The sequence below is a fragment of the Harmonia axyridis genome, chromosome 1 (genome assembly GCF_914767665.1).
Source record: "Harmonia axyridis chromosome 1, icHarAxyr1.1, whole genome shotgun sequence".
Lineage (NCBI taxonomy): Eukaryota > Metazoa > Arthropoda > Insecta > Coleoptera > Coccinellidae > Harmonia > Harmonia axyridis.
Window position 1 is genome coordinate 23,261,778 of NC_059501.1, and position 17,156 is coordinate 23,278,933.

Consider the following 17,156-nt stretch of genomic DNA (forward strand, 5'->3'; position numbering starts at 1 on the left):
ATGCTTCCTCTACAATTGCTACTTGCATTTAGTTTAGATACAGTTATATTCAAGTAGGTAACACACTTACGAATGCTCAAGCTTATTCGATCAAAACAACTGAATGTGATGTTTTATTATAAATGAGGTCACAATTAAGTCAGTTTTTCAATGTCAGGAAATCTCATGCACTGAAAACAGAATCATTAAGTATCAAAAGAATTTATTATAATAGAACAAACTGAAGGACGAAAAACGTAATTTCGGAAAATATTGAAAACCGGTTACATTTATTCATTCGACGATACTCAAGATCATATCAGTCAAGTTGATTACATATAGTTATCAAAGAATCGTCAAAGCTGTTTGTTGTTTATTATCATATATATATTTTTTAACCAGTGAAAAATGGATTTTAGAGAACTCGTCTCTGAATTCAACAGAGCTGATAAATCGTTTAATTTGTATATGTTATGTTCTTCTTTGCTTATTTTAAAAATTATGGTATTAATCGTTTTCACTATTCTCACAAGAATGAGAAACAAAGTAAGTAATGAGATTAATGAGAATATATATTATATGTATGACCTTAGCCCAGATCTTTGAGTCTTGTACTAGTTGAGAAATCAAGTTGTTCTACATGGGCTTCTCTAGGATAGTTTCAAAAAAATGTTTCTATTTCTGTATATAATTAATGCGTATTTAATTGTATCTAGTCGAGCATTCGTTTTCTATTAAATCTCAGTACTAATTATATTAATTTGACTGTAGGTATTCATAAGTGAAGAAGATGCAAAATTTTTCAAGGGCGAAGTAAAAATTAATGATGACGTAGAACGCATAAGAAGGTAAGATGATATATGTGTGTGTATTTTTTGTAAATTAAATGGATATTTGAAAAATCAATATTACCTCTAATAAATAAAAATAACAATTTTAAATCTACAACGAAATGTTCAGTTACGCGTTTTGCAATGTTTAAAACCATTTAGTTTAAATCTATTTCAATACTCGATGATAAAACGCAAAAATCGAATAAAAAAATCTACAAAAAACTACTTGCAGGAAATTTGGTTTAAAAATTGTTTGCTATAACAAACAGTATAACGGATTGATCCTCCTATCTATAGAGGACACGATCATTGAATTTTGAAGGCAACAAAGTATCAAGGGGAGAAAATAAAAAAAAAATTCTTTTAAACTAAACAAGACATAATGAAATTAAGAATAAAATAATAATAATAAGAATAAAAAGGATAGTTCTCAGCATCATCGCATGAATATTCATGCGATGATGCTGAGAACTATCCTTTTTACTACATAGTTCCAGAGTAATGAGTTTCTTAATTGTGGGCATGGGCGCCCGCAGAAATTTTTCTCAGGGGGGGCAAAATGAAAATTATTGAAAAACGATAAGGCGTCCATGATTGTCATTGAAAACCGAAAAATTGTTGAGAATCCATTACTTTCCTTTTTTCCATGCCCTTTGGATTGAGAAAGTAATATTGAAGGTGTTGTGCTGAAAAATGAGGCAATCCAAATCTCAGGGGGGGCCATGGCCCCCCCCCCGCGGTTCACGTTCTAGCTCTAAGCTTCTGAGAGGTTTCACAGAGACCCAGGAGAATCGGTATTTCGAGATATTTAGACATCTGATAACTTCGAATTTTGAGCCAGGAATGGTCTCACACCAAAAGGTTATCTACGGTCCCCGACATTGAGTCAGCAGTTTTTAGAATCCCATTAAATTTAGTAAATCCCTACTCGAATAGAGTAATTTATCTATTAATGATAATAGACTAAAATATCATCATTCACCTTTAATTGTACGTTTATTTTTCAGAGCTGTCCAGAACGATTTGGAAAACATATTGCCGTTCTTATTAATTGCTTATTTGTACTTGTATACAAATCCTCCATCTTGGTTAGTTCACTTATTATTTATCACTTTCGTTGTGGTAAGAATTTTGCACAGTATAGTATATGCAGTATTTGTTCTCCCTCAGCCTACAAGAGCAGTTTTATGGGCTATTGGTTTTGGTATTACTCTTCTCATGACTTGCATTATATTCTTTAAATCATTACAAGCTTCATTTAATAATTGATTTGGACTTAATAATTGTACAATTATTATAAGTGTGTAAGACTGATTGCCGAGACCTAATTTGAAGAATTTGCGATTTTGGTTATTGAACTGGATTTTCTCAGATTTAAATGTTGAAAAAATCAATAATTCAGTTTTATTACGAAAAGGAATTTATAATTGATGAAAATAATGTTTGAGAAGCATGTAAAAACTTGTACAGTTGATAAAAGCAAAACTAATGAATTGAAAAAAAGTCTGTTATTTCTTTTACAATTTTTACAGTTCACTTAATCTAAGACTTTTGAAATATACATCTTGTTTGGACTTATAACAGGACAAGATAGTTTCAACACCAGTTAAAATAATTTAGAGTTTTTATCAAACTAATCAATTTTCAGATAATATAATTACAAAATAAGAATTATGAAATATATCAGAGGTAGGTTGTTGAAATTCTGGACATTGAAAAATATTTAGTTAAATGAAAATACATTAGTACCTATTATAAAAAGTGCCAAATTGGATGGAACTTAATGGCCCTTTTTATTGATTCCTTAAACAAAATATTGAGAGTTGATTTTCAAATAATTAAAATAACATATCCCTTATAAGAAATAAAGTTTCAAACATTGATCTTCAGTTGAAAAATGGAAAAGTTATACTGGAATTTATTTTGTATAATGAAAAAATTGACAATAAATCATTTTATTAAATAACATAGTTTCCATCTTCCATTGTAAAATTCTGATGTTCAGCATTTTTTTCTTTGTTTTCATGATAATTTAAAAAGATATTCATATCCTTGGTCACTATTTGCCTCATATTAATGGAAGTAAGGCACCAGAAATATTCATTCAAATAAGGAAAATTTATTAAGAAAAAAAAGCTGAAACAGTATTGGTGTGGCACTATTCTTCATTTCTCAAAGGGCATTTTAGTCACCTGAAAAAATAAATTCAATTAAAAACATTGAATATTATATATAACGAAGCATAAAAAAAATTAAGAGATTTAAATTTCAATCATGTGTAAAAGGATATATTATACATCAGAATACATACTGCACAAACCAATATTTCTTTTTTCAAATCACTTGATCATAACCTCAAAAACCATTAGCTCCCCAAAATTCTCTAATTTTACCAATTTTTAAATCCTAAATTAAAACTGCTAGGTATGGTAACTAAATGAAATGGAGACATCATATTTTTCAACAAAGCATCATGGTCTTCCGTCAGGTAAAGAAAGTAGAATTAACTCGGATTTTTTTATTTAAAATTTTTTTGGTAACCATCAATATTATTCTGGAAACTAGAACCAAAGTGAATAAACTCAAGGTTCGTTCTTACAGCTGTAAGAAACAGTTCAACCTTATAAAATCATACAATGTGTAGAATATTACAATCATAGTTATACATGTTTTGAACCTCCCTCGTGTAGGTTATGAAATGTTGTTACTAACTCCAGCCCAACTTAGTTGGGTTGATGTATTTTTTGTTGCTAGGGTAGTATCATCTGTATAAAAAGCAAAGGGATATTCAATATTCCTTGGATGGTCGTAAATATAAATATTAAATAGAAGAGGCCCTAGGATCGATTCCTGACAAATACCATGTGCGATAGCTGACATGGAACTATTTTGTAAATATGAGGTGAATAGCGATAGTGCTATCCCTCTGATACCGTAATAGTCTAGTTTTTACATATGTTCCATACACTCAAATGCCCTAGAAAGGTCACAAAATTGGGCTTGTGTTGTTTCACATCCATCGAAACCATCCAATATGTAAAAATATAATCTCTTAATACCATCAATAGTCGATTTACTTTTGACTAAATCCATATTGAAAGCTAATTGTGTTTATGTGTTATTCGGCTATCACCATTTTTTTTACTAATTTCCGAGAATACAGAAAGGATGGATAATGGACAGTATTTTACAACTCAAGTTGGATTCCCTTTTATTATTAAAGGACATACTTTATCTAATTTTATTTTATCAGGAAAAATTCCTGCTTGTTGACTTGAGTTCATTATTTCAGTCAAGAGAGTCACGATTGCATCAGCCATTGAGCTCAATAAACTTGAATTACAAATATATCCATTAGAGGTTTTAACGCTATCTATTGTATGTAGCTGTATGTGTCTTCTATGATTGGCGATATGTTGGAACTGGATGTGTATTCGATTCATCACAACTTGATTGGAATATCATAATTCACCAATATATTATATAAGTGAAATGTTCATTAAAGGTTTTAGCTGAAGGCTAATAATTTGCCATATTGTTTTAATGTTTTTTTTGCCATCACTATATTCATTTGAATTTTTGTGTTTTTTAACCAATTGAAATTGTTTATATTTTGATTTCCATTTTCAGATGATGAGAAAATTATCTTTGGGGATAATTTTCTCATCATCTGAAATGGTTTCTGTTTATAAGGTCCTGTAAATATTTATCTGTACCATTATCTGAGATAGTTGAAATATTTGCCTTGTAGGTTTGCGTATGAAAGTCTTCAATATTAGTGAAGATATAGTCTATGCAAGATTTTCTATATTTGGGAGAAGGGGTGAATTATTCAGGGAAATATGTCAGAGTGCGTAAATATGATATTAGAAGTATAATAACAAATATAACAGTATACTATGATTATAATATTGAAAGTATATGAAGCAGTGTTTACGTCTAAATTTAGAAATCTTTGTAAGGAGCACAGAGTAGATGAAAAGCATACTTTATATATCTTGTGATTGCTTTCGATGAAGTAGGAAGAGACAATTTAGGGTAAATCTGGGAAATACAAAAAAAAAGGTGTTCAACAATATCATTTATTGGAGTCCATTCAAAGTATAAATATTTTTAAGACTACAATACTTCTATTGTCTCATCTTCAAACTCATTCATTTCCTCTAGACAGATATAATTCTCATTGCATAAAACATTTGGGATGCAGATGGATATTTCCATATTATATTATCTTCATTTGATGTTTCATTATTTTTTTTTTTTGGTTTTGTTTCTCATCCATAGTATCTCAATTCTTTGGTGGTTTTTGTTTGCCGGATAAACTGAGCAAATCCTTTTGGGAATTCTCTTCATCGTTATTCTGCCTTAACCATTGAACTAAAGGAATTTAGTCATTTTCTTCATATTCAACAAACCGGGAAGTCTATTCAACGTATTTTAAGTATAGCATCTAGAAGAAGAAATTTCAATTCTTCGCTAAATGAGATATCAAATTACTAAAAAAAATATTTTTAGAATGAGAATTCATGCTATAATTCCTTGGTTCATAGGTTGCTGAATTGTATTTGAAGGCAGAAACACTAATGTCATACTCTTTAGATTCTCAAAGTGTCTATGAGCAGGACAATTGTTGACAAGGAGCATTATATTTTTCTTCTTTTTCTATAAATCAAGATACCATTTTCTCATTTCAGTCTCAAATATTTCGTATGCGATCTATGGCTCCTTGTTTGATGCATTACTGATGTATAACTGGCAAATATTCAGAGGATTTGAAAGATCACCCACAGTATCACTAGCAATTAAATACTGGAACTACACACGTTTCACTTGCTTATACACTATGGACAAATCTACTTTGTCAATTGCATAGAGAGCAGTTTAATTAAATTAGTATGAAATGTGTTCGTGATTTCAAAACTCTAGTTATATCCAACTTGAATTGAATTGAATGGATATCGATTCATTCATTCAAGAGATTGTTTGCTAAAACCGAACTCCTGTTATACTCAACTGAACATATTATACATATAAAGGTTTGACAAATACATTCGGAAATATAAAATATTCAACGTTATTCCAGGGAATACTCATGGTCCAGTGGAACAATCAAAACATCTGCGTGATATCATATCGATCTCTTTCAACGGCGAAGTGGGGATGGTCACAGTTGCGGCCTGCGCTGCGTTACGGCTTGAATATCGTTCTCCAACCGTGGGATGAGTTGCAAGACCATATCGGTTGAAAATGAATAACAATAACAATAACAATAATATTTATTTCAAAGATTATCACAGATACAACAGGTGCAAATGATAAAATTGAAACATGTCAGACGAAACCACAGTCAACGCTGGATGATGGAACAGTAATTATAATATTCATTTAGATGATAAGGTTCTGCATCAAGGATAAACTGACGAACTCTTGTTACATAGAGACTCAAACTATCAATAGCCCAGAAATATTTTGGGAGAGCATTATATAATTTCATACAAGTGTACATTGTGCTTTTTTGAGTGAGTGTGAGTGAAACCTTTGGCAGTTGATAAGGTATCATTTGTCGTGTATTATTTAGATTCTTAAAGTCAGAAAACAGTTCTTTATGTTTATAAATGAATAGCAAAGATCTAAAAACAAACAAGCCGGGTACAGTCAAAATATTATGCTTTTTAAATAAACCTCTACACGATTCCCGAAAAGGTAGTCTTAACATCGACCTCAACGTCATTTTTTGAGTAATGAAAAGGGTATTAGTATGTGGGCTATTACCCCAGAATATTATTCCATATGACAGCAACGATTCAAAATTTGCAGAATAAATTATTTTCAATACATATAAGCTAACTTGATGCTTCAAAACGTTGATCGAATACAAGACAGACAGCAGTCTCCCATTCAAGTAATCAACATGTTGACGCCACTTCAAGGTAACATCAACATGGACACCCAAAAACTTAATAGACTCACTAGTTGTAATATCATTACCAAGAATCCTTACTGACAATGGAAATGAACGACGAGAGCGATCGCTATGGAAAAAGATAAAGTTAGTTTTTGCAATGTTTAACTTTAAACTGTTATCACCACACCAGGAAGTTACAGACTCGAAAGCATCTTCAGCTCTATTGATAACGGTGGCTAAATCATCGTCGGAAACTATGATATTAGTATCATCAGCGTACAAAGAGAACATACAAGCCAGATCACCAACCACCTCCGGCAAATCGTTAATGTAAATCAAGAACAAAAGCGGTCCAAGGACACTCCCCTGAGGCACACCCCTAGTAACTGTAACATCATCTGATATACAAGTCGTTCCATCCCGTACTAATTCAACTCTCTGCTTTCGATTACTGAGATAACTTCTAATTAATAGAAGTTGATTATCCCTAATGCCGCAAGCCTCTAATTTTTCTAATAATTTTTCATGATCTACACTGTCAAACGCCTTAGACAAGTCCAGAAACATACCAAGTGGAATGCTTCCATCCTCCAAGGCCTTTAAAATCTCATTCAAGAGTTGAAATATGGCGGTTTCAGTGGATTTTTGTGGTACAAAACCATGTTGAAATTTGCTGAAAACATGCAACTTTTTAAAGAAAGAGATTAAACGGATAGAAAGGACTTTTTCAAAAATTTTAGAAAAAGATGTCAAGAGATTAATTGGTCGATAATTTTCCATTTCCTCATGGGAACCCTTTTTAAAAAGGGGTTTAACAACTGATATTTTTAAGGATTCTGGAAATATTCCTTCAATAAATGACCTATTAATGATGAAACTTAAGGGTTTTGCAATTAAATGTATACATTTTCTCAGCACCTTCATAGGAATCCCATCATGACCATATGATGAGGAATTTTTCATTTTATCAACAATTGATATACGAGAATTTTATTCCATTGTATGCAAGAAATTTATTTGCGACGTTGAACAATAAACAATTCGCCATCGAAAGAGAAAAAACACGTTTATTTGATATCGTATTGGACCATCAGTATTCACTGAAACGATGTTGAATATACTTTTGGAATGTATTCACCAAACCTGTATATTTAATTTCAGAGATTGATTCAATCTAAAACATAGAAATTTGAATGTCCTCTATGATTCGTTACAAATATACCTATAATGGCATATGTCAGAGAGACAAATCGTAATTTCCAAGTATAGATTTTACGTTTTCGAAAATGTGATACACTTTGTACTATATGATATTTTGGTCTATAAATTGGGTGTATCTCCTGTTCAGACAAATAAGCTCTATTACAATCATAATTAAATAACATTTTTTTAAAAGTATCAATTTACGTTTTCACGGCATGTCAAGTTGCAGGTTAATATTCTTTTACACCTATTGTTAAAAAATGAAACTTTGATGGGGCAAGTTCTGAAAACTAAGACCGATCGAGACTATTTTTGTTGAAGCACTTTCCACCCGATGATTACAAAGGAAATTTTATTTTTCTAGTATCTCCAAAATTATGAAGTCAAGCAGAAATTTACTACTTGGTTGTAAATTTTTATTCAGAAGACAGAATTTGGTTGTAAAAGAACAATTTGACAATTTATTCAACATTTCGTGAAACATGAAAAGAAATTTCAAGCGCACAAAAGCTCTCGACTGTCAGTGATTTACTCATTTTGTTAAATGTAATATTAGCAACAACGAGATTTGGGTCATTCTGTATTTAGCTTTTTCAAGTGAAATACAAACTTAGTGGACGATTTCCGATATTAGCAACAAAATTTTTCCAATTCTGATTTATTTTTTTCAAATTATCAGTATATAAAAAAAAATTGCATAAAAGAAACACACCTAGTCGCTACTCCCGTCTGAGTCGCTTTCCTCTTCGGCGTTTTGTAGCCACTCTACAAACTGGCGCATTTGATCGACAAACATCATTTTTCCTTTGACACTGTAATCTTGCTTGTACCATTTGATAATAACTTGTTCAGGTAGGACATCTGTTTTATAAAAGAGCATCACAATCTTCAAGAAGGCTCTCATAAATGTCATATTCGAGTAACAGTACTCCTGAACCTTGAGCAGAAGACTGAGCTGGGCACGCTCGGTTTGTGCAAATGCTGTGAAGAGTGCAACATACTGCCGTAAGTGGCGTACTGCCTGATCTGTTACCAGCTCCTGGAATTGATAATTTATTTCAATAAATAGTCATTTCAGTTTTGTAAGAGTCACTCCCAATATACTCACTTCTTTTTTGGACCATTCAGGAATAGCCATGACGGTGGTCCAGATGATGCAGATGGTTTCATGAGGTTGAATTTCTTCTTTGGCAGCCATTTCTTTAAGTTCATTCACTATTTCTTTATGAGCTTTTCCCTCAGTTAGACTGTCTTGTAACAATGTTTGTAACTCTTTCTTAGCCACTTGTTGGCTTTGGTCATAATAAAGCTTCAATATTTCTTCCAAACCATTTTCCTTTAAGAGAAATAAAGATATAAAAGCCATTTAAATTTTTGTATGAATCACAATTTCACTAAACATCGTATAGTCCGGGAGCCAGGTGCAAATTTGGTTGATTATTTCCTCTTGAGAGATACTTGGTGAGATGCATCAGATAATAGTACTAAGAAGCCTCGTGAACGTCAGCTACGACTCAGCTGGGGGGGAGAGCGGCGGCAGCCCTCCAAACACAAAGGAAAAAAATACATTTCCTCCCAACTGAAAATTTGTCAAATTGTAGCTAACCCAATATCTAGACGAAAAAATACAATCAGCTGGCTATAGCATAGCCAGCTGATTGTATTATACGTCAGCTGGTGCCTCAAACATGAAAGAAAAAAATTATATTTTCAATGACAGCTCTGACAGCGACTCTGATACTGAATCAGAGAGTGGAAGTAACTAAATATTATTGTGCAACATGTGGAGAATAGTATATAACATTACTAGCAAGGTAAGAGGGTTTTTACTGGCGAATGGAGGATATAATTGACGAGCCGCAGGCGAGTCAGTTACCTCCTTGAGCCAGTAAAACCCGTTACCTTGCGTGTATTGTTTTATATTTTATTTGTTTCTCATTTGTAAAAAGGTTAGATAAATTCCAAAAAAATCTCAATAATTTGTCTCAAATGTCGTAAGCTATCATAGACATATATTTATATAAGTCTATGTAAGCTATGGAAGCGTTGCCATGAACATGTCTGTTTATTTTTCTTTACATTTGTTTTGGCGAAAGCGGGAATGAATGTACCAAAATAAAATAAAAAGAAATTATTGAGGCTGCCAGTAGTGTAGCTTCAAGTTTATTACCTGCAAAATCAGCTTCAAGGTACGAGCGAGAATACGACGACTTCAAAAAGTGGCAAAACAAAAATAGTGTGATTGGGGTAACTGAAGATGTTTTGTTGGTCTACTTGAATCAACTATCAGCTAGATTCAGCCCTAATACTTTATGGGCAAAATGGTCTGTGCTGAAAAGCTGCTTGGAAATGAAAGAAAATGCCCCTGTTCGCAGGTTTGTTTTCCTTAAAAAATTCATTGAAAAATATGACGTTTAGTTGTCATTTGCAGATTTCAAAAGATAATAGCGTTTCTGAAACGAAAAAATGAGCGTTATACGCCTAAAAAGGCCAATGTATTAAGCAAAGAAGAGGCTGAACAATTTCTTTTACATGCTTCTGATGACCAGTGGTTGCTGGCGAAAATTGTAACAATATTTGGGATTTTTGGATGTTGTCGATGTGACGAAATTCTCTCCTTAAACATGAATGATGTAGAAGATATAGGAAAATACGTTATATGACGATAAAACAAAATTTTCTAATGTAAATAATACTACTAACTTGTAAAAATTTTGCAAGTTAACTGTCAGTTTTACAAGTTAGTGACTTGATAAAATAAACTTTCTTGATTAATATTGTGTTTTTGGAAACTGACGTTTACAAATGAGAAACAAATAAAGTCCTTTTCTCGAGAGTGTGGCACTCTCTGATTCATTATCAGAGTCGCTGTCAGAGCTGTCATTGAAAATATATATTTTTTTTCCATGTTTGAGGCACCAGCTGACGTATAATCCACCATGCTATAGTCAGCTGATTGTATTTTTTCGTCTAGATATTGGGTTAGCTACAATTTGACAAATTTTCAGTTGGGAGGAAATGACTGAATTTAATTATTTTTTCTTCGGTTTGGGGGGCTGTTGCCGCTCTCCCCCAAAGCACAGTCGTAGCTGACGTTCACGAGGCTTTTTATTACTGTTATCTGATGCATTCTACTAATTACCGTTGGAGAGGAACTTGGTCATGTATATTTGTTACTGGTTCCCGGACTAGTATCAGTGACATCACAAGAGTATTTATTTTTTTAGGTTATAATTCAATGTTGTTTTAAATGGCTAAGTTTTCAATGAACTTCTTTTGAAAAATGTGAATTTGGACATTTTCTACAATGAAATTTGCTACTTATTTCGAGATTTTGAATAAATTTCTAAATTCGCAGCTAAACACTAAATGTGAAGAAACAAAAATTCAAATAACGCAGATGCTTATTGCAATTATCTAATAATACGATAGAGCAGTGCAGAGCATTAATTTGAACTTCAACCAATGATATATTAATTGATTCAATATATAGAACCAATCAAAACTTGTGGTCTCTGTCAGCTGATAGAAACATACAAGTCTTACTCGTTTGTTGTAGTCTATTCTTTTATATACTTTACATATTATTAGATTGTCCAAAACTAATTTTATGAATCCGTAAAAAATGTATAAATGACTGAAAGTGATTTTACATAACAAATTAAATCCATGAAAGACAGTTATTACTGTGTAATTAACAGGAAATAATTACCTTGAAGGCAGTGCGGAAATAAGTTTGTGCCTGTTTGGTATCTGGCACAAAACTCATGAGTAAAGATTCAATGTTGGACTTCTTGATAGCTGAATAAAGGGAGTTCACTCCACGTTCTTGGCGCCAACATTTAAACACTTCAATAAGAAAGTCCAAAGCCAGATTGTCCTTCACCAGGTAGGAGCTGTTCAATACAGTAATAGCATTAAATGGGATGCTCCCATTTGAAATCCACAAAGATACCATGACAGAAAGCTTTTTCCTTTCTTCCTCGCTGAAATACTTCACAAACACAAGAATCTTCTTGATCTCATCCTGAAATTAAATTCATCTATTGAAATGTTGAGTTTACAAGGGAACTAAAGATCAATTAATATTCGATACTAAACTAGAAATCACTATTTTTAAACCCATTTGAGCCTGTTGTCCCCATATGAAAACTCTATAAAAAATAATTTTTTTTAAATTTCAGTTTTCTCTGATGACCAACTTTGTTCACAGCTTCCTCACAAATACGCTTCTAATTTGTTGTAGTTACTTTTGGCGCTACGAAATGTCTTATATTTATTTCGCAACAATAGTAATTTCTAATTTCGTTTTCTTTGCTACGAACATGCTCACATTTATCTAAATAATAATGAAAATCAAATGAGATTGAATTAAGTTTTCATAGTTTATTTTCTCGAGAAGATTCTTTAGAACTTTTAAACATCATTCTTGGTAAGTAAATTTCAGATAACTGTACATAACTGGTATATATAGGAGACTGTCCCCATATGATGCCACTGGGCATTGCCCTAGTAGGGTTAGTAAGGAGTTTTAGTACGGATTTTTCTCATTTATGTATTATTCAGTATAAACGAGAATGTTACTAATTTTTCATGCCGTTAATTGGTCAATTCTTTGTATAACGTCACCATAAGGAAGACGAGGGAAAAGGGACCCATGATGCCGAGCCGAGTCGTCAGAATTATTTATTTATATATTCTTATTATATGATTGATTTGACATTTAATTATTCAACATTCTGTGGGCAATCATGGCTATAATGACAAAAAGATGAGAAATTCTGATGAGGTAGTTGTTTTGCTTCCAAGTCTAGAGAAGATGGATGGAGTGATGTGATCACTAATGGAATAAAATTTTTTTTCTCTCATTTCGAAATTTCCGATCGTAAAATGTTTTTCAGACCAATCTAAACTTTGATTTAGTGCTCCTTTTCGGAAAAATTCTTGAAACAGACTAGCTTCTAAAATAATTTTCGTTAGGATATAGATGAAATTTGATATGGAAATCCAGTTTGATATCCCATTCGAATTTTTGCTTTTCCAGATATATTAAGATGTCTTTTTAACATGTGCTGAAGTGAAATTACCAGGATCTCCATATCTCGTTGAAGTTTGGTATGGACATTCATATTGGGTGTTGTTCCATAGAAATTTACGATTTTTTAGATATGAGAAAGTGAAATTTCTGAGACCCCGATATTTTGTGTTCTACTAGTCCAATGAAATTTGAAATTAATATGTATTGGATATCCTGAATAAGGAAGAAGGGAAGAGATTGTTTTTTTTTTTTGGAATGAAAGACAAGGAAGCATAGGCAAAGAATGTTTGTATTTTATTTCTGTTTCGTTCTTTTTATTAGTGGAATTGTTAGTTCATAGTGTCATAATTATATATGAAGGAAAAAATTAAATTGTTTTAATTGATGAGGATATACTAAATTATGAATGAATAATTCAACGAGTGAAATACCAGCAAATTAGTACTCTCCAGTTTGTTAACTGAATTTTGAGGAAATTCACCATCATTCACTCGATTAAAATATACACATTTTCGATATAAAGAGATTTTTCCTTTCTTTGAATGAAAATGCATTTTATCCCACAATTTACATGCACCACTCATGACGAAAAATTTCACTCACCTGAAATATCTTCTCTAAATATTTATATCTTCTCATGAGCTTGATGAAGACCTGTTCCCAATTCTTCATTACCTCCATGTTGATCTCGGATGGAGTACTGAATATGCATGCATCTGTCTTGCATGGTCCTTCTCCTTCTTGAGAAAGAGTACCACCTGGAACTATTAGAACAAAACATATATAACATATTTGAATTTTTTTTTGATTATGTACATGAAAAATTGTGAAAAACCCGATTATATATTTGACACTTACCAAGGATTCCTCCAGCGATGAGGATATCAAAGAGACATTCTCCATAACGACGGTAATCTAATTTATTGCCAGCACCGTCCAGAAAGCGTGATATAGATTCAAAATCATTCGAACATTTATCGAGTCCTGAGATTATTGCATCCCTAAATCCAACTGGATCATATCTTTCTTTTTCATCTGAAATTTAAATCGGAAACATCATTATCCCAAATGAACTAACAATAATATAGTCTCATAAATAAAACACATAATAGAAAAAAAAAAATAATAAAGCTCTAAATCATATGGGGTATTCTTAAAATTTCTTTCCTCTTTATTTTTGAATCGCCAAAATGAATGATGAGCATCAATTTCAATGGGAAGTCATTACATATATTGAATTGTCAAACTGTAGACTTTTATGAATAATGAAATAATATTTCATCAAGATATCCATATAAATTTAAATTGTTAATATTATTTGAATCTCTGATTTTTTAATGAGAAAGTAAATTTATTTCTAGTGATGAAAATTTTAAGGCTCAAGCAAATAATGAGGTAAGTTGAGCATTAACATTTGTCTACAAAGAAAAATAATTCGAAATATATTAGTTGAATAGGCCAAATATAATCCAAGAATTCAAAATAGCAATTATCATGAAACAGAAAAGCAACTGCTCCATAGCAATGTAGACCAGATGAATAAATATCATAACAAGGAGATCAACTGTCATATTTTGATTTTTAAAAAGCCATTCTGATTGATAAAAATCAAAATCAGGGTGTTCCTACAAATTTCAATATGAACAAATTAGAACTGGAAGTTTTAATGATATAGAATGTTATGAATTATAGACAAATTACTAATTTATTTCCATATCTTCCACAAGATGGCTGGTTCCATGAATAAAGAGATAATGATTTCTGACATAACATTTTGGCATCCCAATTAAATAATAACAAATGGAGATTATGTTTACTAATAAGAATTTTAAGAGGCACAGTAGTTGAAGGTATTCAAGAGTTACACTCTTTTGAAAAGTTGAAAAAAATTTTGGAATTAATTTTCAATAGATAGAAATAGATGAAGAATATATTGTTTCTAATGTATCTAAATAAAAGCAATTTCTGTTAAAAATTGAACTTTTCAATTTTATTGCAGCATATGTTGAAAACTCTTCTGAAATTCCAAGATCATTTAGGAAACATTGAACCCCAATGTGGAAAAATCATAACATTTGTCAAGGTCACAAAGTAACAAAACAATTATTATTTTAAAAATATAATGTATTCTTAAATCATTATTTTTGTATTATTAGAAATAAAACATTATTCAGAACAGATTTTCAGTAATTCAATTATTTCATTAAACCATTCTATGTAGTTATTTGATAAAATCATTCTATTTTTAGAGTGAAAAAAATAATAGGGTGAAAATTAATACCTTCACTTACCTCTTTTTCTGGTCTTGATGCGTTGACCGGATAAGACTGGTTTTTCTACCTTTTGACTCATACAAAAATTTCTGGAAACAAAGGTATTGTTTAGAAAATATTGTTCTCTAACTTTCAAACATACTATGCGCAAAGAACAACAAAAACTAAATTGTAACAACGTGGATTTAACACCGTTAACTCTTGATTAAGTTATTTCAAATTTCAACGAACAAAATGAGTCAACGACCGAATGAAATACATGTTAACTGTTATCGAGGAAAGCAATTGTCAAAGACGAAGAATATGTTTAAATACATACATTATCACGTGGGATGAATAACATTATCAAAAAATATTTACTAATTCGATAGCATTCACTAAAATGTTCCAGAAAAAGCTTCCTGACGAAATAAAAATAGTTTCAACTTTCTCAGCATGCATGGCCACCATTGTTAAAATATATGAGGTGGAATAATTTATTAGGTTTCCAATAAGAAATACCAAGTACAGATGAAATTTCTACTAACTGGTGTAAACCTTGGAGCGATATAAATCGAAAACTAAGAAATTACTTACATAAAGACTGTCTTAAAGAAGCACCTCACGCGATCAAAGAAACTGACGGTTCTTGAGAACAGTCAAATGGAATGCTTTTGCGAACTGCGTCTGCTTCTGCAGTACTAGCGGCACAAATGGTGAAAAATGGAATCAGTAGTTTGAACCGCGGATATTTAAAAATTTTCTTTCTTAAGTTTTTCAAATCGAAAATGAAATACCCTGATAATTTTAATAAACTTAAAAATGAAATAAAGTCGAATAATGCAATAACTTCCTCTAACTTACTTAAAAAAATTAAAATGATCGAAATTACTCGAACGAATGAAAGTTACAAACTAGGATTTTGGTTTGATTGAAAGAATGTCTTCTTCTGTGAATCCATTCCACTGAAACCTGCCACGGTACAATTTAATTGAATTACTCAATATATACTCGAATACGAAAAACGATATTATTCTTGAAATTAATGTGAAAATTAAACCTTTAATGAAATTCAAACTAAATAATTCATATGAAAAGTAACATTGATTAATTTTTTCAAATTCTACTTAATCATAACTCAACTCCTTCTTCTTTAGAATTCCGTAATAGAAATTATATATTTTTTATGAACATACATTTTTAAATTTCTGCTAATAAAAAAACAGGGAGTTCTAGAAGCATCCCATTGTTTTTTCTCTTATAATTATGTACGAAAATTAGAAAATTGTATTTAAGAGCTGAAGGAAGCTGTATCCATAAACCAAGTTCCACCGCTCAAGTATAGATGGCACACATTTAGACCATATTCAATTATGATTTGAAAAGATAATTTTGAAACAATTTTCACAAACTTATGTGTGAAATAGTAAAAGTATAATATAATGAACATTTCTAATATTGTCGTAAAAATTTCAATTCGTATGAAAAAAATCATATAATAGATTTTAACATAAAAAAGTTATTATGAATTTCCTGCAGCGGAATTCGAATTAATAATTCGTTCCAAAATCCAATTGAAATGATCAAAAGGACATTATTCCAGAAATATAGGGGCTTGAACTTTGATATAAAATAAATTATTTTCCATTCAGTATATCGATGAACTTTTTCAATTTCATGATTATGTGTAGCCAAGTTTCCAAGTAATTACTTTTTTAGTATAGAATTTTTATTTTATTGAACAGAAACATTCAATTCTAGTGAGAAAATTGAATGGAGAAGTGTAAAATAGATCATCAAAAATAATCTGAATAAACTCAGTTGTTCTATTAAGTAAAATAAGAATTAATATACCGATTTACTCATGTCTTTTTAACCTCAAAATTTACAGATGATATAATAATGAACAGGATCCCAATTAGTGAGATTTTATTGTAAGCCCTCCT

General features: G+C 31.2%; 2 protein-coding genes across 4 annotated transcripts; one reads left to right on the forward strand and one right to left on the reverse strand.

Annotated features, from left to right (window-relative positions):
- The first annotated feature begins 154 nt into the window (after window positions 1-154).
- LOC123670791 (microsomal glutathione S-transferase 1-like) lies at window positions 155-2,696 on the forward strand. Its single transcript, XM_045604345.1, has 3 exons — window positions 155-525; window positions 751-827; window positions 1,820-2,696. The coding sequence occupies exons 1-3, from the start codon at window positions 388-390 to the stop codon at window positions 2,079-2,081; spliced, it is 477 nt and encodes a 158-aa protein (XP_045460301.1). The 5' UTR covers window positions 155-387; the 3' UTR covers window positions 2,082-2,696.
- On the reverse strand, window positions 2,302-16,147 carry LOC123670790 (protein krasavietz). Of its 3 annotated transcripts, none has more exons than XM_045604343.1 (8): window positions 16,075-16,147; window positions 15,250-15,320; window positions 13,817-13,993; window positions 13,562-13,722; window positions 11,633-11,947; window positions 9,029-9,256; window positions 8,633-8,959; window positions 2,302-3,004 (listed from the first exon to the last, which is right to left on the reverse strand). In XM_045604343.1, the coding sequence occupies exons 2-7, from the start codon at window positions 15,308-15,310 to the stop codon at window positions 8,633-8,635; spliced, it is 1,269 nt and encodes a 422-aa protein (XP_045460299.1). In that variant the 5' UTR covers window positions 15,311-15,320; window positions 16,075-16,147; the 3' UTR covers window positions 2,302-3,004. The 3 variants fall into 3 exon arrangements, with proteins under 3 accessions (XP_045460299.1, XP_045460298.1, XP_045460300.1); XM_045604342.1 differs by having other exon boundaries at window positions 15,808-16,143; XM_045604344.1 differs by having other exon boundaries at window positions 2,974-3,373; window positions 15,808-16,138.
- Between the last annotated feature and the right edge of the window lie 1,009 nt (window positions 16,148-17,156).